The sequence below is a fragment of the Oryctolagus cuniculus genome, chromosome 10 (genome assembly GCF_964237555.1).
Source record: "Oryctolagus cuniculus chromosome 10, mOryCun1.1, whole genome shotgun sequence".
In the NCBI taxonomy this organism is placed as follows: Eukaryota; Metazoa; Chordata; class Mammalia; order Lagomorpha; family Leporidae; genus Oryctolagus; species Oryctolagus cuniculus.
The window spans coordinates 111,505,734-111,531,744 of record NC_091441.1 but is presented as its reverse complement, the minus strand read 5'-3'; the positions used below and the strand labels follow the sequence as shown (position 1 = coordinate 111,531,744).

The following is a 26,011-nucleotide window of genomic DNA, read 5'->3' as shown; positions in this document are numbered from 1 at the left end:
TGGCTCCTGGCTCCTGCCATCGGATCAGCGCGGTGCGCGGGCCGCGGCGGCCATTGGAGGGTGAACCAACGGCAAAGGAAGACCTTTCTCTCTCTCTCTCTCTCTCACTGTCCACTCTGCCTGTCAAAAAAAAAAAAAAAAAAAAAAAAGAAGTGTAGGAGCTGGGACTGCCACCCACATGGTATGCTGGTGCCATAGGCAGCAGCTTTACCTGCTATGCCATAGCACCAGTCCTGAAAGCAGTAACTTTTTGAGATTTACAATTAGGTGAAGAATTTTGCTTTAGGATGGATATGTCTCAGTCCTACATGGTTTCAGTAATTTAACTTTTTCATTTGAAAGGAGTTTAACCAGACAGGGAGGGACCTGTGCTGTGGCAGTTAAGCTGCTGAATACAATGCCAGCCAGCATCTCTACTGAGTGCACTTGAGTCCTAGATACTCAGCCTCTGATCCAGCTCCCTGCTAATATACCTGAGAAAGCAGCATTTGATAACACAAGTGCTTGGTGTTCCTGCTACCCATATATATGAGAAACCTAGTTGGAGCTCTACCTGCTTGGTCCCAAAGATAGTAGCCATGCATTTAAAGTGGTCCTGAACTAACTACACCAGGCCTATTTCTTGCAAAATATGCTGGCATCCCACACTGGGAGTTCCTAGGATTAGGCTGGTATAGATGCTGGGAGGCAGTAGTGATAAATAGTTGGGTTCTGTTGTGGTCAGAGAGCTGTCTCTCACACAATAAAAAACCTTTCAATAACATAAAAGGCAGGAGGGCAAGTGTTTGGCATGGTGTTCGAGATGCTTCTGGGGACATCAACTTGCTGAGCCCTAGCTTCTCACCCAGCTTCCTGATGCACACAGTCGGGAGAGAGGCAGGTGATGGCTTAAGTACTTCGGTCCTTGCCACCCACGTGGAAAACCAGACTGGGTCGCAGACTGCTGCCTTCTGCCTAGCTGTGACAGGCATATGGGGAGTTAAGATGCAAGATTTCTCTGCCTTTTCAAATAAGTCAATCTTTAAAAGAAATGTTCAAAAGAAACACAAAACTAAAAGGTATCGTTACAATGAAGTTTTCTATAGCTCTGCAAGACATCTCAAAGTTCCCAAACCTTGTGTCCTCATATAGCAATTATGTTTTACTGAAGTCATGACTGTGTTAGTACAAAAAGAAAAAGTCCAAACTGTCAGCTTTCAGTCCTCCACAATCCCCTCTTTAATATGGCATTTTGCACTATGTACATTAATGAAAATCTGAAACAAACAAAAAGAACTTTAGTCAAACTCCCCTTCCTCCTCCAGCTTTATTGGAATAGTTTAAAATTACATTTCTATTTTCTAAGACTTCAGTTGCTTTTTCCATCTGACTTTTAAAAACTGATTACAGCAAATGAAACACAGTTGTCTAAGTGATATAGTATACAAAAATAACATCTTGATTTCTGTGAAAATGCATTTCTCTGCAATTCCTGAATAGCTCCAAATTATGCTAACTCTGAGCATCGATGTTTACTCTGGGTTTTAGATTTAGTCTTTGAAAAAATGTGTTCTAAACCTTTGCCATCATCATCTGTACGTTCAGCATCAACGCTGTGATGAAGTTGTTCCTGTTTAGGCTTTTATCTCGATGTCTCTCGCATAGCCACTAACACGCATGTCTGTCTTTATTTTGTTTACTCCCACCCAACTGTATGTTCTATGAGGGCCTGATACAGATGTTACTTGATGTTATTTAATAGCTACTGAGGTCAGACAATCCAAGGCCATCATTATGCTAAAATTAAAGTTATTTATGGAAGTTCACAGACACTTCCAGAATTGGTTTTACCTCCTACATGGGAATATATTCAAGAAGCCCAGAACGGGCTTACTGGTCTGACTCGACTTTTCCCATTCATCAATCCCTATTCACCAGTGGCGCGGAAAGGGGGTTCTTTAACAAAGCATTATATATAACACCTCTACCAAACTAAACATAAACTTTTTTTGTAGTTAAATGCAGAAAGTCGTTTTTTTTCCACCCCTTTCCTCCTTTTACACGGCAAGTAAAGCTCACTGGCCTGGGAGTAGCCTCTATCTGCCAACCTTTGGCCAGTGAAGAGGATTCAGAGAAAATAATACAACCATCAATCAGAAAAAGGAGGGGCGACAAAGGAAAATAATTAGGCTGTAGCCTCGATCGTGCATTCCCGTGCAAGGTGCCCTGACTCGCCACAGCGGTAACAGTTGACTTCACTTGTCTTGCTGCAGTTGATGGCTACATGACCAGTTTCACCACACCTAAAAAGGAAATTAGAAAGTCTTCACAATGACATTCTGAAAGCAAAATGATCCACTAAACCAAAATCCAATGCAGAACAAAAAGCCATCAAGCTAAGCAATACATTTGTAAACACAGTAATAGACTGTCAATAAACTAAGGCAAAGGAAGATTTAAATAGAGCTAATCAGACAGTTTAAGTTATAGAATTAAAATTTCTTGGGGCTGACGCTGTGGCATAGTGGGTAAAGCTGAGGCCTGCAATGCCAGCATCCCACCCGCATGCTGGCTATAGCCCCAGGTGCTCCACTTCTGACCCAGCTCTCTGCTAAGGCCTGGGAAAGCAGAAGACAGTCCAAGTCCGTCCTTGGGCCCATGGCTTTGGATTGGACCAACTCCAGTTATTGAGCATTTGGGGAGTGAGCCAACAGAGGGAAGACTTTTCTATCTCTGCCTTTAGAATACATAAATAATCTTAAAAAAAAAAAATTCTTGCATAAGAAATCAGCACCAAAGCACGAGCTAAGATGAACTACACAAACTCTTACATTTTCATGGGTATGTATACACCAAAAGCTACCAAAGTGAACGTTATATATATGTACACCGTACTGTATGTCAACTCAGATATTTCTTGTTACATGACAAAACATCAATGTATATGAATTATATAGCTTCAACCAATTCCCTAGAGGATTCAAACAATGGTAACACTCATAGTTTAATTATTAAGAAATTCCCCGGCCGGCGCCACGGCTCAATAGGCTAATCCTCCGCCTTGCGGCACCGGCACACCGTGTTCTAGTCCCCGTTGGGGTGCCAGGTTCTAGTCCCGGTTGTCCAGCTCTCTGCTGTGGCCCGGGAGTGCAGTGGAGGATGGCCCAAGTGCTTGGGCCCTGCACCCGCATGGGAGACCAGGAAAAGCACCTGGCTCCTGGCTTTGGATCAGTGCGGTGCACCGGCCACAGCGCGCCGACCGCAGTGGCCATTGGAGGCTGAACCAACGGTAAAGGAAGACCTTTCTCTCTGTCTCTCTCTCTCTCACTCTCCACTCTGCCTGTCAAATAAAAAAAAAAAAAAAAAGAAAAAAAAAGAAATTCCATTATTATAAAATGTCCAGGTAGGTGCCATAAACAAGCTACCATGGCAAATTATGGACGGATATACAGATAGGATGGATGTATACCAAACGCTGGTTTCATCTGGCTACAGCTTTCACTAAAAGTACTGATTAAATCCATCTACTTACTCATAGCTAATCCATCCCTAGAAAAATATTTGCAGTTTTCCTTTACCGAGATTCCAACTTACCTATAGCACTTCACCTTGGTGCAGTCTTTTTGAATGTGTCCAAATTCTCCACAAGAATAGCACTTCTGCTCATCGGCATGGTCACAGTCACGAGCCAGATGGCCTGGTTTGCCACAGTTGTAGCAGCATTGCTCTCGCTCTCTCTTGGGCTCCTTGCAGTCCTTGGCAATGTGGCCACCTCTACCGCAGTTATAGCAGGCTTCAACAATAAGGAAAAGAAGCAGACCAAGACTATAAAACCTTTATCAAGTTATACTTTAAACCACAACACAAAACTTCAAAGGTGGAAAATCCCTTCCAATGCTATGTGCAGTATAAAAGCTCATCTCTCCAAATTCTAGAGGGATATGAAAGGAAGTGTTAAATACTTACCATCCTCCTGAAGATCACAATCCTTGGCAAGATGGCCAGACTCACCACAGCGGTAACAGATGTCTGGAAGAGATGAGGAAACAAACTGGAAACCTATTTTAAACAAAAACAAAGAGAATTTGGCTAATTAGACCAGTCTTGATACTAATAAATACTGATATATTTCAAAATTTCTTATTCGACAAAAATACCTCTATCCGAGGTAAAACCACCTCTGCCGCGGCTTCTCATTCCACGACCACGGCCTCCACCAGTAGGGCATTCCCGGGCCCAGTGGCCAGATCGTCCACATTTGAAGCACTCATTGCTGCTCATGGCTGCAGTTAGATCTTTAAAATATTAAAAATAACAACATTAAACCACTTGAGATTTCTAGCTTTAATTCCATTAGAAGTGCATTTTTGTAAAATTATTCTCAGATGAAATAACTAGCTACTACACTAGACAGGAAATTAAACATCTATTTAAAACATTAAAAGTAAAAAGCAAATTGTAAGATAATGTATATATTATACAATTTCTGATCTTTGAAATGAGTGACAGGCAGCATATATGGAGTAATATGTATATGAAAAGTATCGATGGGATGTTGGGACTTCAAAAGAGTATCATGAACAGTCATCAGACACACTTGATAATTGGGGGTGGTATGATGCAGTGGGTTAAGCTGCTGCTTCCCATATCCTGGCATCCCACTTCTGATCCTGCTCCCCATGAATGCACCTGAGAAAGCAGTGGATGATGGCCCAAGTACTTGGGCCCCTGCCACCCAACATATGAAGTAGGCTTCAGCCTGGCCATTGAAGCCCTTTGGTGAGTGAACCAGTGGATGGAAGATCTTTGTGTTGTGCTAGTGAGCCAGCAACACACACACACAGCCTTTCAAATAAATAAATTAAAAAAAAAAAAGCAGTAGCTAACACTCAATTCCAAGTACAACTAATTAGACACTCATGGTTATGAGCCACATGGTTTCATTTTGGGAAACTGAAGTCATGTACTGGTTACAAAATTGGATAACCCAAATTAATGGGAGTTGTACAAATCCTGAAGGTGATTGATGGAAAATAATCTGTGTAACCTTAACACTTAAAACGGTATCTATTCATACCACAGCACTTGCCTCAAGTGAGACAGTTTTAGAGCAGACAAGCTCTAAATTCAAGGGTTGGCTGGAGGGGCACAGAATGTGGCTGAACACACCCAGCTTGGGATACCTGCATCTCCTATCTGAGTGCCTTGGTTTGAATTCCAGCTCCACTCTTGATTTCAGTTTCCTACTCTATATGTATCCTGGGAGGTAGCAGGTGATGGCTCAAATACTTGGGTCCTTGCAGCCTATGTGGGAGACCAGATGAGTTCCCAGCTCCTGGCTTTGGCCTGGCCTAACCCCAGCTACTGCACATATTTAAGGAGTAAATCAGCAGTTGAGATATCATCCAGTTTTCAGAGAATATTTTTGAAAAAATATATATATATAAAAATTATATCTAGCCTACAGGTATACTAAAAAATATTGGGAAAAAATGACGTACACCATAGTTAAACAGCAGAAGAAAAAATTGTATTTTCCCATCTTCTCTTTCCAAGTGAATTCTGTAACATAATTTTATATTAAAACAAAATATCTGCAATGCCATAGCCGACTCCTTAACTAAGTATTTCAAAATAAAACTAAAGCAAATGTATGTTGTACTTATGTAACAATCTAAAAATAGACCAAGGCTATTCCTAGAATAGCACAGAATGAAATGGGAAACAATTTAGTATTTCCATATTTCCCTATCTGAATATTTTTACCCTTAATTCTACTGTCACTATGACACATAAGGTGTTTTTTTTTTTTTTTAAAGGTTTTATTTATTTGAGAGGAAGAGTTAGACAGTGAGATGAGAGACAGAGAAAGGTCTTCCAGCCACTGGTTCACTCCACAAATGGCCACAACGGCCATTTGTGGCCAGAGCTGAGCCAATCTGAAGCCAGGAGCCAGGATCTTCTGGGTCTCCCACATGGGTGCAGGAACCCAAGCGCTTGGGTCATCTAATACTGCTTTCTCCAAAGCCAGGAGCTTCGTCTGGGTCTCCCACACAGATGCAGGGGCCCAAGGACTTGGGCCTTTTTCTACTGCTTTCCCAGACCATAGCAAGAGAGCTAGATCAGAAGTGGAACAGCCATGTCTTGAACTGGCAACCATGAGATGCTGGCACTGCAGGCAATGGCTTTACCTGCTATGTCACAGTGCTGCCCCAACACATAAGGTTTTTAAAATATCTTCTTGGGGCTGGCATTGTGGTGTAGCAAGTAAAACCAATACACAAAACACCAACATCCCTAACGTGTGCCAGTTAGTGTCCTGCTTGCTCCACTTCCAATCCAGCTCCCTATGAATGACATAAGAAAAGCAGTGGAAGATGTCCCAGGTGTGTCGGCCCCTGCCACCCATATAGTAGACCTGTATAAAATTCCTGGCTTCAGGCTGGCCCAGTGCTGGCCACTGTGGCCATTGAGGAAGTGAACCAGTAGAAAGAGCTATCTCTTCCTCTTTCTCTTAATCCTTTCAAATAAATGAATCTTTTTTATCCCTCGGTGTCAGTAACTGCAACATGCAGCAATAATTAAGCTTAAGTTTTTAGTTTCAAAATGCTTCCATTCTCAAATATTCAAAAGAACTCAGTACTCAACTATCCCAAATTCTCTGCAATCTGATTTTTGACAGGAATCTAACATTTTAGCTGCACAGCATATTTATGGATCCATAGGTATAATGGACACTGCTTGTCAGAAGAAACTATAGTCATTAAGTCCCTTCACACTGCTTCACAAAGACTTGTTTGTGGGGCCAGTGCTGTGGTGTAGTGGGTAAAGCCACTGCCTGTAGTGTTGGCATCCCATAGGGGTACAGGTACAAGTCCCTGCTGCTCTACTTCCAATCCAGCTCTCTGCTATACCCTGGGAAAGCAGCTGAAAATGGCCCAAGTGCTTGAGCCCCTGTACCCAGATATGGAAGAAGCTCCAGGCCCCACCATTGGGGCCATTTGGGGAGTGAACCAGCAGATGGAAGATACCTATCTCTCTCTACCTCTGCCTTTCAAATAAATAAATATTAAAAACAAACAAACCACAACACCCTGCTTGTTTCATACTGGAAAAGGAAAAAACATGTATATTAAGTACCCTTTATCTTAAATGCCCAAGAAAGACCAAAAGTGTTTGGGATTAGAATGTTTGCATATATGGGGCCAGCATGGTGGCGTAGAGGTAAAGCTGCCACCTGCTGCTCCACTTCCAATCCACTCTGCTGTGGCCTGGGAAAGCAGAAGGTGGCCCAAAGCCTTGGGCCCCTGCACCCTCGTGGGAGACCAAGAAGCTCCTGGCTCCTAGCTTCCGATCGGCGCAACTCCAGTAAACCAGTGGATGGAAGACTGCTCTCTCTGCCTCTCCTCCTCTCTGTGTAACTCTTTCAAATAAATAAATAAAAAGAATGTTTGCATATATGAGCTATCTTAGGGATGGATGGGTCCCAAGTCTGAGCATGCCAATTATCTTGGGTTTCACATATACCTTACACACATAGCCTAATGGTGATTTTATACAATTTGATTAATTTTGCGCATGAAAGTCTCATGACTTACAATGTTCTACTCATGTCATTTGTCAGTGCTCAAAAAACTTTGGATTTGGGAGCTTTTCAGATCAATGAGCCTCACCTTGTCAATGAATCATCAGATATCAGTAAGATAAAGTCAGCAACTGAAATTTCAGGTTTACTTTTGGGACAGAAATATCAACTCAAAAAATGTAACCACTCAACAACTGTTAACCAACTGTTAGCAAATTGTTTCTTTCCTCACTTTGTCTTATTTCTAGATTCAAAGCCAAAGTATATGCAGGGAGGGAAAGAGAATACTTACAGAAAGCCAACTATTTAAAGTAACTTTAAATATTAAGCTCTATTTCTTTTATTCTAATACTCAACCAAAAATTGGTTACAAAGTTACGTCAGTATGAATTATTCAGGGAAAGCACCATTATCCAAGTTAGATAAAAAAATAAAATTACCCTGTTAAGTGTCTAATAAGACTATATAAACTACTCTGCAAAAACAGATACGCACCTCTCAGTGGCAATGGCAAAACTTTTTATACACCAAAGTTTCAGATGTTGGTTTTCCCGTCAACAAATTTTTAGTCTTAAATTGTTTATTAAGGGGCTGGTGCTGTGGCATAGCAGGTAAAGCTGCTGGCTCGAGTGCCAGCATTCCATATGGGCACTGGTTTTGAGTCCCAGCTGCTCCATTTCCAATCCAGCTCTCTGCTATGGCCTAGGGAAGTGGAAGATGGCCCAAGTCCTTGGGCCTCTGCATCCACATGGGAGACCTGGAAGAAGCGCCTGGCTCTGGATTAGTGTGGCTCCAGAGGTTGCGGCCATCTGGGGAGTGAACCTGCAGATGTTAGACTTCTCTGCCCCTCCCTCTCTGTAACTCTGCCTTCAAATAAATACATTTTAAAAGAATTGTTCATTAAAATAAATTAGGACTAAACCTAAGTAAAACAAAACCATTGACATATGGTGCATGATTTTTAAAGAGGTCTTTCCAGTGGATTTAAGTAACTGGTATATAATCTGCTTTCTCCCTTTAGCCAATCCAGTCACACAGCAGGTCTACATTTCCAAAAAACTGGTCCCTTGTGATAGACTTGGCTCTTTTGGCTCTTTAGTAACATTAAGCCCATGTATTGTCCATTATTTCAGAAGCATACTCCTTATCATAGGAGGCAGATCCCCATTCTAACATTCATCTTATGTATAAATGTATTTACTAAGGTCTTCACTACCCAACAATTTTTAAGTGCAATCTGCATAACAGCAATTAGTGTTAGATCTCTTGCAACATTTTTTATAGTGAATGTAAACGCTTTAACTGAATGGTGCTTTAAAATATTAACTTGGGCATTCTTATGTTCACTTTTTTTTTAAGATTTATTTTTATTTATTTGAAAGAGTTAGTGAGAGGTAGAGCCAGCGCTATAGTCTTCCATCTGCTGGTGCACTCCCAGATGATCTCAACGGCCAGAGCTGAGCTGATCTGAAGCCAGGAGCCCAGAGCTTCTTCCAGGTCTCCCACAATGGTGCAGGGTCCAAAGAACTTGGGCTATCTTCTACTGCTTCCCCAGGCCATAGCAGAGAGCTGGATTGGAAGTGGAGCAGCCAGGACTTGAACCAGCCCCCACATGGGATTCCAGCACTGGGCAGGGGCTTTAACCTGATGCGCCACAGTGCCAGTCCCCCTTTTATGTTTATCTTAAAACTATATCTCATTTCTATATTTCCAAATGTTAAAACTAATTCTTTTTAGGAAAATTGCCTTTCTCTATTTCTTAAAAATGTCTACATAATACCAATACACTCTTATTTACTGAGGAGTAAGCACAGGGAAAATTCCAACCAGTCTTTACTACATGAACAGCATTTGTAAATACTCCACATATCTGTAAAACACTGAGAAAGTCTGTAAAGTATGATTATCATGTACCTTTGTTTACATTATTGTTTTAAAAATGGGATGTCACTGGGGCCCAAGTTGTTGTGTAGCAAGTAAAGCAACTGTCTGTGACGAGGGCATCCCATATGGGCACTGGCTAAGAGTCCTGGCTGCTCTATTTCTGGTTCAGCTCCTTGTTAATGCACCTAAGAAAGCAGCACAGAATGGCCCAAGTGCTTGGATCTCTGGTGCCTACATGAGACCTGGAAGAAGCTCCTGGCTTCAAACTTGCCCAGTTCAGCCGTTGCGGCATTAGGGGAGTGAACCAGCAGATACAAGCTCTCTCTCTCTCTGTAACTCCGCCTTTCAAATAAATACATCTTTTAAAACAAAACAAAAGAAATATTTTATCTTGTTTAAAAAATGTCTTTAGGCCAGCAGCCGTGGCTCAATAGGGTAATCCTCTGCCTGCAGCGCCGGCACACCCTGTTCTAGTCCTGGTTGCCCCTCTTCCAGGCCAGCTCTGTGCTGTGACCCGGGAGTGCAGTGGAGGATGGCCCAAGTGCTTGGGCCCTGCACCCCATGGGAGACCAGGAGAAGCACCTGGCTCCTGACTTTGGATCAGCGTGATGCGCCGGCCGCAGCACACCGGCCGCGGCAGCCATCGGAGAGTGAACCAACGGCAAAAAGGAAGGCCTTTCTGTCTCTCTCACTGTCCACTCTGCCTGTCCAGAAAAAAAAAGGTCTTTAGAGAATTTCATGTTATTCCTAAGGAAACTAAAGGAAGGCCAAGCTGATAAAGTTGACTATTATTCTCAATGTCTGGGACAGCTCCCGGCTGTAATTTCATTGCATGTCCTCTTGTCCTCACCCTCCACCTGTCACAACCTTGTCAGCCTTCAAGGACCAACTCAAATGCCAACTCTGGCCATATATTCCAGTCTGAAACTATTCTTCCTGTTAAAACTTGTGACACTTTGATAGTATCTGTCTGGTGGAATTACCATACAGACTTTTATCATGTTCTTTGAGGGCAAAGCCCAAATAATTTACCTTTGAACTATCACTATTCTCTATATAGCTATCCTTTCAGCAGCAGTTATGTAGCTCGGTATTTTAATTGCTGGTGGGGGATGTTTATAGTTATTTGCTGAATGAAACTATCTATCTTGTATGGACTCAATCCAATGTAAGTACAAAAAAGCACTCAAAGTTCTTGCTATCACAAGAATTAAGCAATCATGAAAGCAAGACACATCAAAGTTAACAATATATTTTCAAATACATACTCATTAAAGAGTAACTCTAATCACTCTCTGAAACTCCCAGCTTTGGGAAATCATAGGTCAGATTCTGTGCCAATTAAGTTTTAGGATCCAGTTCCGCTAACAGAGGTCCACCACCCTAAAGACAGTCCCAATACAACTGAAAAAACAGAAAACAAAGCATGACAGAATTAACTTCTACTTTCAGATGTTCTTTTTGTGATTCCTATTTGTAATAAAGCTAAGCTGTTGCATGTTAAGCAATGAAAGCACATTTTAGATTATTTAACGCAACGTACATCTATGTCTGAGGCATTTTCACCTGAGGTCACTTAAACCAGCAGCCACCCAGGATTTTCTCCAAGAATTCACAATCAGACGCTGGTACTATTTTACGGAATGCTGCACATATAGTAACTTAAGGCTGGGGCGGGGGCCACCAAAAGACTGTATTTTCACTGTTGTCAGGCAGCAGGAGGACAGATTCTCTTGCTTTTAATTAAAAAATAAATAAATAAATAAATAAATAAAAACAAACAAAAAAAACACATATCTACACTGCAATGATGTACCCTGACAAAGCAGTAAAAGAATTAGATTTTGGTAGATTTTGGGTAAGTCTGGATTAAACACTTAAAACAGCTTAACCACTGGCTTATACACACAACGCATTACAATGCCTACACAGCAGGTTAAAAGTGGAGCCACCTTGGCACAGGTTGAGCATCGGCCTGTGGTGCCAGCATCCATATGGGCGACAGTTGGTGTCCCAGCTGATACACTTCCAGACCAGCTCCCTGCTGATGGCCTGGGAAAGAAGTAGAGGATGGCCCAAGTGCTTGGGCCCCTGCACACGTATGGGAGATCCAGAAGAGGCTCCAGGCTCCTGATGGGCCCACGTCTGGCCGCTGTGGCCATTTGGGGACTGAATCATTGGATGCAAGACCCTCTCCTTCTGTCTGTAACTCTGCCTCTCAAGTAAAAATATAAATCTTTAAAAAAAAATTCGTATCTCCCATTTTATAGCCCATTTCCTCAATACAATGACAAAGAGATTAAGAGGAAAAGTGGGTGATTTTCAAGTGATTCACATTTTCAACTATCAGAAATCAGATGCATTTATTTTTAATTTATTAAAAGAAATCTTCCATCTGCTGGTTCATTCATGCCCACAAGAGCCAAGGCCTGGCAAGGTTGAAATAGGGGACCAGGAACTCCAACAAGGTCTTGGTGTCAGGGACCCAACTACTTGTGCCATCACATGTTAACTCCCAGGGTGCACCTCAGCAAGAAGCTGGAATTCAAAGTGGAGTTGGGACTCCATCCCAGACACTGGGATATGTGATGCAGGCATCATAAGCAGCAGCTTAACCAAGGCACCAAATACCCACTCCCTAGAAATGCTTTTAAGTTTCAACTCTCAGTTTCAATTTGTATATATAAAATTTTCAGGGGCCAGTGCTGTAGCACAGCAGGTTAACACCTGGTCTGAAGCGCCGGCTCGAAACCCAGCTGCTCCACTTCTGATTCAGCTCTCTGCTATGGCCTGGGAAACCAGCAGAAGATGGCCCAAGTCCTTGGGCCCCTGCACCCTTGTGGGAGACCCGGAGGAACCTCCTGGCTTCGGATCGGCACAGCTCTGGCTGTTGCGGCCAATTGGGGAGTGAACCATCAGATGGAACTCTCTGCGTAACTCTGACTTTAGGATAAATAAATCTTAAAAATGTACATTATAGAAAAAAAATTTCAGACACAAACAATACTTCAAGAGGTGATAATGCCTCTTGAATTATGCCAGCTGTCCCTGGTGTCCAGGAGGTATCAGGGAAACGATGAAACAGTGCCATCTGCCCAATACAAATCATGCTTTGCTAGGGTTACTTTTATCCCTAGCATTCCTGTTGCTGCTTATATTCAATCTATTTTCTAGGGTAGAGATTTGAAACTGTTGTTACTAGTTTTTTTTTTTTTTTTTTTTTTTTTTAAGATTTATTTATTTGAAAGGCAGAGTTACAGATACGGAGAGACAGAAATCTCCCATCATCTGATTCACTTCCCAGATGGACGTAATGGCCAGGGCTGGGCCAGGTCCAAGCCAGGAGCTTCACCCTTGTCTCCCATGTTGGTGCAGTTGCTGCTTCCCTGGTGCATTAGCAGGGAGCTGAATTGTAGCTGGAGCAGCTGGGACACAAACTGGCGCAACCCGTGTTACTAGCCTGGACCATATTCTGTACACTATTAGATTTAAGAGGTCTGGTGGTTTTGTGTCTTAAGTCTGGTACAGGGGCCGGTGATATGGCTTGGTGGGTTGGGCCACCACCTGCAATGGCAGCATCCTGTTTTGGTGCCAGTTTGTTCCAGGCTGCTCTACTTCCAGTCCATCTCTCTGCTAGTGCAACTGGGAAAGCAACAGCAGAAGGCCCAAGTCCTTGGGCCCCTGTCCCATGTGGGAGACCGAGATGAAGCTCCTGGCTTCAGCCTGGCCCAGCCCCTGCTATTGCAGTCACTGGGGGAGTGAACCAGCAGATGAAAGATCTTGCTCTGTACCTCCTTCTGTCTCTAATGCTGCCTTTCAAATAAATAAAAGTAAATCTTTAAAACAGTCTGGTACTCATGTCAGTGAAGGCAAACTGGCAACGAAGATTCACATTTGTGTGACATATATCCTAGTTATTTCCCCCAAGCTCGGGATTATCCCTCCCGCATCTCTGTTCCTGCCCTCCCTGCATTTAGCCCAAAGTGACACTTCTGCACCCTCTGAACGCATTCACTCATTATTTTACTACAAATTAATCAGTTTGGTGTTCCCAACACAGTACTGAAGCCTGCTGTAATAAAAACAAAAGTACAGGTTCAATGGAAGCAAGACACATTTCTGTACTCTAACCAGAATAATGGAGAAGAGATTACTGGAACTAATTCTGTTACCCAAGCTCCTGCATTTATTCCCCGACCCTAGTTAATTATATCCATTTATCTCTGAAGGGTTTTAATAGCTGAATATCTACTATGAGTCAGGAATTAATACACATATCTATGTCTTACAACACAAGTTATGTGTTCTTGCTCCATTTTAATAAGGACATTGAATATCTGAGACCAAGCAACTTACCCAAGCCAGTACAGCCAGAAAGTACCAGACTCAGAATTTTAACAGCCTAGCTCTAAATCCTCACCAGAGGATTTGGTTAGAATAAAGTACACGAAAATGCTATTTTTAACAGGACACCCAACTTACTCCTTCCTTCAAACATACTACACAAGAATATCACCATTTAGCAAGTAAAAAAAAAAAAGTTCATTTGAGTTTTAATATGAAAATTACCTTCTGTTTTTCTCTCTACTCATCTACGGCCATGACTCTGAACTCATTCACAGTGTGTTCGCTATGCCATACACCTTTCTTGAATTTTTAGGCCAAGATTTTTTTTCCCTTCATGACACACAAACACTGGCAATTTGCCTTTATAGTTAATATCCCCACCATTTGTAATTAAGGAGCCACTCCCGGTGATCGCTGTAGACTTTTATGTTCCTAATTAACAAAATCCTCTACTTAGAACCTGAATCTTCGTTGCCATCAAACGCTTTATTATCCCAGTAGCTTCCTACAATATGAAAATGCCGCAGAGCTTGCTGGAATCTCAATGGGGCATTCCCTTACTGCAGCAGCGATTGAAACTGCCAGAACAGGGATTCTACCAACACAGAACAGAGAGAGGCTCTCCACTTACTACCAGGGGGCTGGGAGAGCAAAGAGCCAGCACGGTTTAACTCCCATTCCTGCAGGGAGAAAAAAGCACAATCTCTCTGTGGTCAAGTGTTTAGTCCAAAGGTGGCCCCATCTCTTTTAAACACCCATCTGGCACATTCTCATGTTTGCGCCACACATTTTTTGCTGAATTTTAAAGTTAAGAACTCAGTCACAAACCATGTTAAAAAATTCATTTACATCTTAAATATCCTTGGTCTTTCACTGAGTTTTTTCAAAATCAGTTACGACACTGCACATCTGTTCGAAATTCATTATCTCTGGTTATCAGTATGAAAAGGAATGTGGACCTTTGGTTTATGGGAAAAACTTTATTTCTAAGGAGAGGAATGCAGGTAGGTGTAGGTATGCATGACCAGTATATTAAAAAAAAATTTACCAAGAGTAAATCAATTTGGAAAACACTTCAAGTCCTAAATTCAGCCTTTGAGACTCTAATACATTTTTTTTATGTACCACTACCTGCTGAGCTACTGGTAGACAAGAATCAGGCTCAACTGATTTACAGGAGTTTGAATGCTTTATAAGAATTTCTTATAAACTGACAGGAAGGAAAAAAACCCTAAGAAACAGGGACGACATTCCATACACCTTTTTAAAATCCTCAAAGTCTCATGCTCAATTTACACTGTTTGAGGAAACGAATAAAAAAAAAAAAGGGCTAGTTTAAATTCAAACATTAACTCACCAATGCAACGATTAATTGGTTGTCTCTACAAAATTGGCTCAAACAACAGAAAAGGGGGGAAAGTACTCTTAAAAAATGTAATCCAGCAGCAAGGCGGGAATGTATATTAATGCACCTTTACTTTACAAAAAGGCAAAAAAAAAAAATATTCGGACTTTTAGCTTCTTCACTGTACCGCTTCCGTGGCACCTTCTGAATTATTGCCTGAAACACGGTACCTGAAGTCCCAGATGATTACGGAGCAATCCTTTAAGACCCCCAAGCCCAGATGTAGTCACTTCCTCTGCAAGTGCTCCGTGGCTGAGGCCATGTGGCTAACATGTGGCAACTAGCAGACGCCTTAGCCATAATAAAATCAACACCCAAATCCAAATGCGGGCGATTATGCCGTTCTAAAATAGGTTTTCACGTTATGGAAAATCTAGATGGGGCCTGGCTAATTAAACGTCGTGTCTCACTTGTAATTCGTATCCGCTTAATTAATCCAAGAAACGATCCAAAGACTACTGCTGCTGCTATGGTCCTGGGGGGTTGACAAATTGATTTTTTTCTGTTCTGACAACGAGGTTTCTTAAAAGCCCCCGCAAACTAAATCACGCTGACAGAGGAAAAGTGAGTCCTAGCCTACCCTTTTTCAACGGCAGACTGAAACAGGCAACTTAAAAAAGGGAATTTAAATGACGATTAAAAAGAAGAAAAAATTCAAGGCTCAGGAAACGACTGTGGAGAGCATGAATTCCAAAGGCCCCCGAGTCTTCCAGCGGAACGTCCGGCCACCCCTAACACAAGGACTTCCTCAAGGGCCTGTTTCGAAGGCTCCCAGAACTCTTGGCACATGGCCCGCGGGCCCACCGCCCCGGCACATGGCCCGCACGAGAGCCCTCCCCACCCCCCTTCCCCCGCAGCCAGGGTCCGTCCCCACCCCACGGCCTCCCTCCACTAAGTTCCCGCCAAATCGACCCTCGGCCCCGCGCCCCGCGCCCCCGACGCCTCAGCTCCCAAGGGCGCGCGGGTCGGGCCTCCCTCGCCGGAAGCCTGCGGCCTGGGGTGCGGCCTTGGCCTGGAGCGGGTCCCGACGCGCGGCAGCCCCGCTTCTCGGGGCAGGAGGAGGGCCGGCAGGGTCGCCAGACCGCGGCGCGCCGGAAACCCCAGTCCGACGCGGAGGCAGAAGCCGGGCTTCCCGCCTGACGCAGCAGCAGCGCAGGCCAAAGTGCGGCCGCCATCGTCGCCCCACCGCTCTCTACCCTCCTCGCCTGCCTCGGCCCGCGGCCCACACCGCGGCTCGCGCCAGCCCCGGCGCCCACCCTCCCCAGCTCTCACCTTCGGCGTCGGAGCGGGCCCGCAGCAGCGGAGACTCGGACGCAGGCCCGGAGAAGGCGGCTCGCAAGCTAGCGGCTGTTTATTTTCAGGGTCCTTGCCTGCGCCACACGCGGGTCTGCACACGGCCCCACACACGCCGCTGCGCACGGCTCTCCTCCGCCTCGCCCACACGGCCAATCAGCGCGCGAGGCTCGACCGACCAATCAGAGCCGCCCGCGGGGAGGGTCCGCCCATCCCAAGCGCGGCGCGGGGCGGGGCGGGCTCTTACCACAGCGCGCCGCGGCCCTTCCCGGCGTGCGCCGCGCGCGGCCTTTCCCGCCTGGGCCCTGGCCCCTGGCCTCGGGGCCCCACCCCGGGCCTCTTCCCGGAGTCCGGGCCACGCCCCGCCGGGCCGCTGGAGCCCGGGGATGCCAGGGGCCGGGGCTGGGTGAGGGGATTCTGATTAGCTTGGGGCCCGGGGAAGTTCTTTCCCCTTCTCAATCTGCCCCTAGGCGCTGGGCTATCAGAACAGGGCCCGATTTCCAGGAACGGAAAGTGGCCGTGGTACTAGGCCGCAGACCCGGAGGTCTGTTTTGGCTTTCGCTAAAATTCCTGCGGAAATAAAGGCCTGGTGAGGGCGCGGCCTCGCCTGGGGGGAGCTGTGAATGGGGTGCAGGGCACCGCCTCACAATTCCCCCTGTGACCCGTGTAGCGCGCTGGGACCTGAGGGGGTGAGAGGGCGGGCTGTCACGGTCACCAGTGGCTTCTAGTTTATTTTCTTCAAAAGAGGTGGTGAGTGTGGTCATAGATACCTTGAGGATGATAACAGAGGCGGCTGTCATCACCCAGTGACTGTTCAGCACCAAGTGAACTGTTCTAGAACGTTGCGCCCCGTTTGGAATGGCTTTTATTAGAAACGTGGTGGGGGGAATGGGCGAACCCCAAATCTCTGCAGCTCTAACGGGTCTTAAGATGACTCGGTTCATTACTCACGCCCTGTCCGTGGATCCCATCAAGCGGCTTTGCATTCCTTTGAAGTTAAGTGCACGGGGCAGTTGAGAGGAGGGCCGAGCGGTCCCTGTTGGCAGCAGCGGTTCTGCCGACGGCTGTGTGTGCTGCATCCGCTTTTGCCCCTGCTCTGCGCCCTCCTGGTTCGGAGGCTGTGGTTTGTGAAATCAGGCTGGTGAGGAGGGGTCGAGAGCCCTTGTGCTGAGCATCAGGAACTGACCCTGGGTTCAGATCACTAGTGCGTAATCACTGGGAGGCAGGTGGCAGATGATGCTCAACACTGCCAGTCAAGGGTAGCAGTTATCAGAGTGAACTTAGGGCTTTAAAACAAGCTGGGGCCGGCGCTGTGGCATTGTGGGTAAAGCCGCTGCCTGCAGGGCCGGCATCCCATATGGCCTCCGGTTTGAGTCCTGGCTGCCCCACTGCCGATTCAGCTCTCTGCTGTGGCCTGGGAAAGCAGTACAAGATGGCTCAAGACCTTGGGCCCCTGCACCCACATGGGAGACCCGGAAGAAGCTCCTGGCTCCTGGCTTCGGATCAGCGCAGCTCCAGCCATTGCAGCCAACTGGGGAGTGAACCAGTGGATAGAGACCTCTCTCTCTCTCTCTCTCTCTGCCTCTCCTTCTCTTTCTGTGTGTAACTCTTTCAAGTAAATAAATAAATCTTAAAAAAAAAAAACCACTACAGCTGTTTTAAACTTTTTTTATCCTAAACAATGTAAAGTAAAAATGTTTTAAAATCCAATTTGGAAAAGCTCCATTTCCAATCAGACTAAATAAATGCATAGTAGTTCATGTACTGACCTATAACACTGGAGTTGTCAGTTGTAAAATGGGATTTTGTATTATATATGGTCTTATTACCAAAATGCTTTCACAGCTTTATAGATTTCCCCTCCCTAATCTGATTAATCTTTATAGACTTTGAAGGAGGGTGTAGAGTATCAATTGCAGAGAAAATAGTAACTTCTTAAGCTCTAACACTGAGTTCGAAAAGCACAAAATATCCTACACAAGGCCTGGATGCATCCACACTACACCAGGAGAACAAGTTCAAATAGTCATAAAGTGTGTTTTTTGTTTACCATTTCCACTGTGATGCTGCATAAAGTGTTTGCTGTTGATGGTAGACCCAGCATGTTCCTAATATTAAAACTTTAAAAAACAGCTGAAGAGGGCTGGTTCTGTGGCGTAGCGGGTAAAGCTGCTGCCTGCAGTGCTGGTATCCCATATGGGTGCCAGTTCAAGTTCTGGCAGCTCCACTTCCAAACCAGCTCCCTGCTATGGCCTGGGAAGTAGAAGATGGCCCAAGTCTTTGGGCCCCTGCCCCTACATGGAAGACCCAGAAGAAGCTCCTGGCTCCTGGCTTCAGATCAGCACAGCTCCAGCTGTTATGGCCATCTGGAAAGTGAACCAGCAGATGGAAGATCTCTCTCTCTCTCTATCTGCCTCTGCCTCTGCTTCTCTCTAACTCTACCTTTCAAAGAAATAAATAAATCTTAAAAAAAAAAATCAGCTAAGGGGCCGACGCTGTGGTGCAGTGAGTTAATGCCCTAGTCTGAAGCGCTGGCATCCCATATGGGTGCCAGTTCAAGACCTGGCTGCTCCTCTTCTGATCCAGCTCTCTGCTGTGGCCTGGGAAGGCAGTAGAGGATGGTCCAAGTCCTTGGGCCCCTGCACCCACGTGGGAGACCCGGAAGAAGCTCCTGGCTCCTGGCTTCAGACTGGCGCAGTTCCGGCCATTGCGGCCAATTGGAGAGTGAACCATCGGATGGAAGATCTCTCTCTCTCTGCCTCTCCTCTCTCTGTGTAACTGATTTTGAATAAATAAATAAATCTTTTAAAAAAAAGACTTATTAAAAAAAGCAGCTACAGAAAATGAGATTGAATGTGACAAAGAAGTACCCAACAGTGTTCCACAGGTTTTAAAAGAGCTTACATAGCAAAAAAAAAAAAAAAGAAAGAAAGAAAACATGTTGTGAGCTTTACTGCTTGGCTCTAGGAACAGTAACAGTAACAGCTACAGGGTATTATGACCGTCTTCAGAGTAGACTAATGAAATTTCCCTACAGTATTTGTATTGCCTGAACTTGCCCCGGGGTGTACCCCTTTCACTAGAGATGTTGAAAAAGAAGAAAAGCCAGCTAACTCAAAACTGCCAATGCTATTTGAAGAAAGGTTCCTGTCACATTCCCTTCCCTCGGAGCTGTGTTTTATCCCTGTTCAGCCTTTCAGTCTTACCCAGAGTGGGGTTACCAGAGTGGCTACTAAGCCAGAGACGTTGCTGCTGAAGAACCTGCAGGATGACAAGGACCATAAGTAACTATCAAGTGTCCGGAGAGGGGACCGGCTGAACTTCTCTGATTCAGCATGATTCAGGATTCCTTAGAATGGGTACCAGTGGAGCAGCAATATCTGCCAGCTCTTAATTTCTGATTAAATGGCTGAGTGTGGAGCAGAAGCCCTAGATTTTGCTGTTAGACTGTGATGGTATCATGTCAGCCCTTCCAGGTCCGGTTCCTCTGCCAGCAGGACAGTGGTGCTCTGTGACTTGACTTGGAAAGGATGCAACTCGGGCTCAGTACGTGGATATTTCCACATCTCCTGCCTGCTTCCGAAGCAAAACCAGGGTTTACTAAGCCAGATCCTGAAATGGCAATCAGGAACACTAACAAGAGCTAGTTATTAATATCACATATACAAAACTGTTATATAACAGCATGGCATAAAAGAATTACCATTAAAATGCTGCCTGTTATTATTGTTTAGTATGATTGACTGATTTCTATATGCGAGGCATTGTCTAGAACCTTGTTAAAAGTTTTCACTTTCGGGCCTCCCAAATGGCAGCTTAACCTGCTGTGCCACAAGACTGCCCTAGAGATAAGTACTTTAATATCCCCATGAGGAAAAGGTTCAGAGTTTAATTATCTGCCCAAGGTCAGAAAGTGAATGACAGGGCAGGTTTCAAACACCAGCAGCCCATATGCTTAAGCAAAATGTTATGGGCCTGTGGCGCAGCGGGTAAAGCTGCCACCTCCAGCATAGGCATCCCATATGGGCACTGATTATGGGAACTGGTTCGAGTCTCAGCAGCTCCAATTCCGATCCAGCTCCAGGCTAATGTACCAGGGAAAGCAGCAGAGTATGGCCCAAGTGCTTGGGTCCCTGCACCCACATGGGAGACCCAGAAGAAGCTCCTGCCTCCTGACTTTGGATCGGCCCAGCTCTGGCCATTGCAGCCATTTAGGGAATGAACCAGTGGATGGAAGACCTCTCTCTCTGTCTCTCCCTCTCTCTAACTCTGCCTCTCAAATAAATAAATCTTTTTTAAAAAAATAAAAGGGCAGGCTGGCGCCGTGGCTCAATAGGCTAATCCTCCACCTTGCGGCGCCGGCACACCGGGTTCTAGTCCCGGTTGGGGCGCCGGATTCTGTCCCGGTTGCCCCTCTTCCAGGCCAGCTCTCTGCTATGGCCAGGGAGTGCAGTGGAGGATGGCCCAGGTGCTTGGGCCCTGCACCCCATGGGAGACCAGGAAAGGCACCTGGATCCTGGCTCCTGCCATCGGATCAGCGCGGTGCGCCAGCTGCAGCGGCGGCCATTGGAGGGTGAACCAACGGCAAAGGAAGACCTTTCTCTCTCTCTCTCTCTCTCTCTCTCTCTCACTGTCCACTCTGCCTGTCAAAAAAATAAAAATAAAAAAAAATAAAAGGGCAGATGCAGGCTTTTGTTGTGCAGTGGGTTATGACTCTGCCTGGGACACCTGCATCCCATGTTGGCATGCTGGTTTGAGTCTTAGCTATTCTGCTTCTGATCCTGCTACCTGCTAAGGCACTTAGGAAGAGCAGATGATGGCTCAAGTAGTTAGGTCCCTTCTATACACAAGGGAGACCCAGATGGAGTTCCTGGCTCCTGGCTTCCTCAGCTGGTGCAGCCATTTGGGAGTAAACCAGTGAATAGAAGACCACTTTCTGTCTCCCTCTCTCTAAGTCCGAGTGACAGAAAGAGAGGAGGAGAAGGAGAGAGAGATCTTTCATCTGCTGGTTCACTCTCTCAAGTTACCACAACAGCTGGAGCTAGGCCAGTCTGATGCCAGAAGCCAGGAGCTTCTTCCAAAACTCCCTCGTGGGTGCAGGAGCCCAAGCACTTGGGCCATCCTCTACTGCTTTCCCATGCTAATTAGCAGGGAGCTGCAACTGAAGTAGAGCAGTTGGGACTCTATCCAGTGCCCATATGGGAGACCAGCAACCTTGGCAGTGGCTTTACCTGGTATGCCATAACGCCAGCCCATAAATCTTTTTTTAAAAAATTATTTATTTATTTATTTATTTGAAAGGCAGTCACAGACAGAGAGAGAGACAGAGAAGTATCGGTCCTCCATCTTAATGCATTCCAAATCCTTGGATTCAACCAATCTTGGATTGTATACCTATGTAGTTAGGCCTTGCATCTGTACTGAACTAGTACAAACTGTTTGTCTTGTCATTATTCCCTAAACAATACATTATAAGGACTATTTCCATAGCATTCATATTGTATTAGCTATTGCAGGTAATCTAGAGATGATTTAAAGTATGGGTGGGGCATGTGCATGAGTTTTATGCAAATACAATGCTATTTTATGGAATGGAGCATCAGAAGATTTTGGTACTAGAGGGGGTCCTGGAACTGTTCTTCTATAAATACTGAGGGATAGCTGTATATCCTTCTGGTCTGTTTTTAACATTATATAAATAAATGTATTTATACACTAATATATGTTTGATACTGAGATCTTAAACCATACTTCACATTTAAAATTTTTTACATAAACAGTATCATATTTATTTGCTTTTTTATTTATGTTTCCTTACTACTACATTTAAGATATATGAACCAGGAAGTTTGTCTTGTCTGTTTTTACCTGTACTTCTAGAGAAGCTCCTTATCATGCTACGTATTATAAACAATCTCCATTCCCTGATTACAGGCTAGTTACAGTATTTCTACACTTTGCTTTTATAAACAATATTATAATAAGCACTCTTCTGTACACATCCCTTCAGGACTAGCTGGGAGAATTTCCCTAGGGAATGTACACTCTGAAGAACGCTGAGCAGGGAAGGGTATGTGTTTTAAGTTTTATTGGTTGCCTGTTATATTACTATCAAAAGTGGCCATACCAAATTGTACTCCCAGCAGCAGTGGGCAAGGGCAACATGTTCCTCACATCCTGGCCAACATTTTATTTTTTTTTTCTCTTTTGACAACACTTCAGACTATGAGGATTTCTTTTTGTCTTGCCAATCTGATGGGTGAAACATGGTATCTTTCTTTAATATTTTTATTGAGATAATTGTAGATTCATTTCCAGTTGAAAGAAATAATATAGGGAGGGGTTTTTGGCATAGCAGTTCAGTACTGCTAGGGACACCCACATCCCATATCACAGTCCTGGGTTTGAGTTCCAGCTCCACTTCTGATTCCAGCTTCCTGCTAATGCACACCCTTAGAGACAGCAGATAAAAGTTCAAGTACTTGAGTCCCTGCCACCCACATGACAGACTGATGGAGCTCCTGGTTCCTGGCTTCAGCCTGGTCCAGTTCCATCTGTTGCAGGCATTTGGAGAGGGAACCATCAGATGGAAGGTGTATCTTTCTTACTCTTTCTCTTTCTCTCCTTCTGTCTTGCAAATAAATAATTTCTAAGAATTAATTATGGCCGGCGCCGCAGCTCACCAGGCTAATCCTCTGCCTTACGGCACCGGCACACCGGGTTCTAGTCCCGGTCGGGGCGCCGGATTCTGTCCCGGTTGTCCCTCTTCCAGGCCAGCTCTCTGCTATGGCCAGGGAGTGCAGTGGAGGATGGCCCAAGTACTTGGGCCCTGCACCCCATGGGAGACCAGGATAAGTACCTGGATCCTGCCATCGGATCAGCGCGGTGTGCCAGCCGCAGCGCGCCGGCCGCGGCGGCCATTGGAGGGTGAACCAACAGCAAAAGGAATACCTTTCTCTCTGTCTCTCTCACTGTCCACTCTGCCTGTCAAAAAAATTTAAAAAAAAAGAATTAATTATGTATTTGAAAGTCAGAGTTACAGAGAGAGAGAGAGAGAGAGAGAGAGAGAGAGAGATCTTTCATCCACTGGTTCACCACCAAAATGGCCACAACAGCTAGGGCTAAGCCAGGCCAAAGCCAGGAGCTAGGACCTTCTTCTTCTTCTTCTTTTTTTTTTTTTTTTTAACAGGCAGAGTGGACAGTGAGAGAGAGAGAGAGAGAGAAAGGTCTTCCTTTGCCGTTGGTTCACCCTCCAATCGCCGCCGCGGCCGGCGCACCGCGCTGATCTGATGGCAGGAGCCAGGAGCCAGGTGCTTTTCCTGGTCTCCCATGGGGTGCAGGGCCCAAGCACCTGGGCCATCCTCCACTGCACTCCCTGGCCATAGCAGAGAGCTGGCCTGGAAGAGGGGCAACCGGGACAGAATCCGGCGCCCGGACCAGGACTAGAACCCGGTGTGCCGGCGCCACTAGGCGGAGGATTAGCCTAGTGAGCCGTGGCGCCGGCCAGGAGCTTCTTCTGAGTCTCCCACACATGGGTGCAGGGGCCCAAGGACTTGGGCCATCTTCCACTGCTTTCCCAGGCACATTAGCAGGGAGCAGGATTGGAAGTGGAGCAGCGAGGACTTGAACTGGCACCCATATGGGATGCAGGCACTGCGGACAGCAGCTTAACCTGCTGTGCCACAACACTGGCCCCACAAATAAATAAAATGTTAAAATAAAAGAAAAATAAGGCTGGCGCCGCGGCTCAATAGGCTAATCCTCCGCCTTGCGGCGCTGGCACACCGGGTTCTAGTCCCGGTCGGGGTGCCGGATTCTGTCCCGGTTGCCCCTCTTCCAGGCCAGCTCTCTGCTGTGGCCAGGGAGTGCAGTGGAGGATGGCCCAAGTGCTTGGGCCCTGCACCCCATGGGAGACCAGGATAAGTACCTGGCTCCTGCCATCGGATCAGCGCGGTATGCCGGCCACAATGTGCCAGCCGCGGCAGCCATTGGAGGGTGAACCAACGGCAAAGGAAGGCCTTTCTCTCTGTCTCTCACTGTCCACTCTGCCTATCAAAAAAATAAAAATACAAATAAGAAAAATAAAAAAATTTAAAAATAATAGTAATAATACTCGGTCATCCCAAACATTACCCAGCTCCTCCAATGGTAATTCTTACAAAAATATAGAGCAGTGTCACAACCAGAATATAAAAATTGGAATAGTCCACTGTTTTAGTTCAGATTTCTCCCATTTGTACTCATTTGTGTATGTCTGAGTGTAGGCAATTTACTCTGAAATGCTTCTGTCTCACAGCCTATGTATCTGCCTCCACTCAGCATACAGAGCAGTTGCAGTACAAGAATCATACCTGGTGCCTTCTTGCAGTCATGCCGATTTCCCTTCTATTCCCCTCCTCTCTCATCCTTGTTCTTCATTTCTAAAATTTTTTCCTTTCAGAAATGTTATGTAAATTAAATCATGTAGGATATAATCTTTTGAAATTAATTTTTTTGGTGCAGCGTAATTCCCTGGGGAGACATCCAAGCTGCATGGATCAATAGTCCATGCCTTTTAATGCTGGTATTCCAAGACAAGGAGAGACCCAAGTTTGTTCAACTAACACTTACTGAAGGACCTGTGCGATAGTTCCAGTTTATTGTGTTTTAGAGGAGAGTGTGAACGTAGTCCCCCACTACCACAAATTATGTTGTTGAGTTTCTCACATTTGGGAAGATCGCAGGGGTCAGCACATCTGCAGTGCAATGGATGAGCCGTGCCCCAGGAAAACCACCTGCGTGATCATGGTGTCTCCCCTACCAGGTAAGTATTAGTTCCCGTTTTTGACTATTACAAAGCTGCTATGAACATCAGTGGCAGGTTTGGATGTGAATGAAAATTTTCCATTTGGTGTCTTGTTTTTTCAGGGAGCACTTCCTAGATTACAGGTGGTGTTGAACATCTGTCCCTTCATATGTTTTGTAGGATTCAAGCTTATTGGGCCTATTTTCCTCATTTGTTCTATTAAGTTGCTTACCTTTTTTCTTAGGAGTTTGTAAGAGGTTTTTCTATTTCTTGTTTTAAAGATTTATTTATTTGAAAGAGTTACAGAGAGCGAGGAAGAGACAGTAAGAGAAATTTTCCATCTATTGGTTCACTCCCCAGATGGCTGCAACAGCTGGGGTCTAGCCAAGCTGAAGCTAGGAGCTTCATCTGGTTTCCCATGAGGAAGGGGCCCAAACACTTGGATCATCCTTCACTGCTTTTCCCAGGCCATTAGCAGGGAGCTGGATCAGAAGTGGAGCAGCCAGGATCCAAACCGGTGCCCATATCATTTGCCAGCATTGCAGGCAGTGGCTTTACCCTCTACACCACAATGCCATCCCCCAGTAAGAGGCTTTATTATTTTCTGGATATGAATCCTCTATTAGTTATATGAAGTTTTAACATTTTAGTGATTATCGTCTCCCCAAGTGCTGTAAAGTTTAGGACTTGATAAAAGAATTAGTGAAACTTGGATTTGGATCCTTGATGAAGT

The 26,011-nt window shown here is 45.2% G+C and overlaps 1 protein-coding gene and 1 non-coding gene across 10 annotated transcripts in view; both read right to left on the bottom strand.

The window, feature by feature from the left end:
* Positions 1 to 1,194: 1,194 nt before the first annotated feature.
* CNBP (CCHC-type zinc finger nucleic acid binding protein) overlaps positions 1,195 to 26,011 on the bottom strand; it is an 81,055-nt gene continuing 56,238 nt past the window's right edge. For 2 of the 9 annotated variants that reach the window (XM_051851777.2, XM_070051021.1), the window contains exons 4-7: positions 4,158 to 4,274; positions 3,946 to 4,038; positions 3,574 to 3,772; positions 1,195 to 2,282 (exon numbers count right to left, since the gene is read on the bottom strand). In XM_051851777.2, the coding sequence (XP_051707737.1) occupies positions 2,165 to 2,282; positions 3,574 to 3,772; positions 3,946 to 4,038; positions 4,158 to 4,260 (513 nt within the window). In that variant the 5' untranslated portion in view covers positions 4,261 to 4,274 and the 3' untranslated portion in view covers positions 1,195 to 2,164. Of the gene's footprint in view, positions 2,283 to 3,573; positions 3,778 to 3,945; positions 4,039 to 4,136; positions 4,275 to 16,472; positions 16,785 to 26,011 lie in introns of those variants that run through there. The other 7 variants (XM_017343716.3, XM_008260336.4, XM_070051015.1 and 4 more) reach the window with 7 other exon arrangements.
* LOC127492584 (U1 spliceosomal RNA) lies at positions 25,141 to 25,304 on the bottom strand. Its single transcript, XR_007922092.2, has one exon. It is a non-coding gene; the product is annotated as a U1 spliceosomal RNA (small nuclear RNA).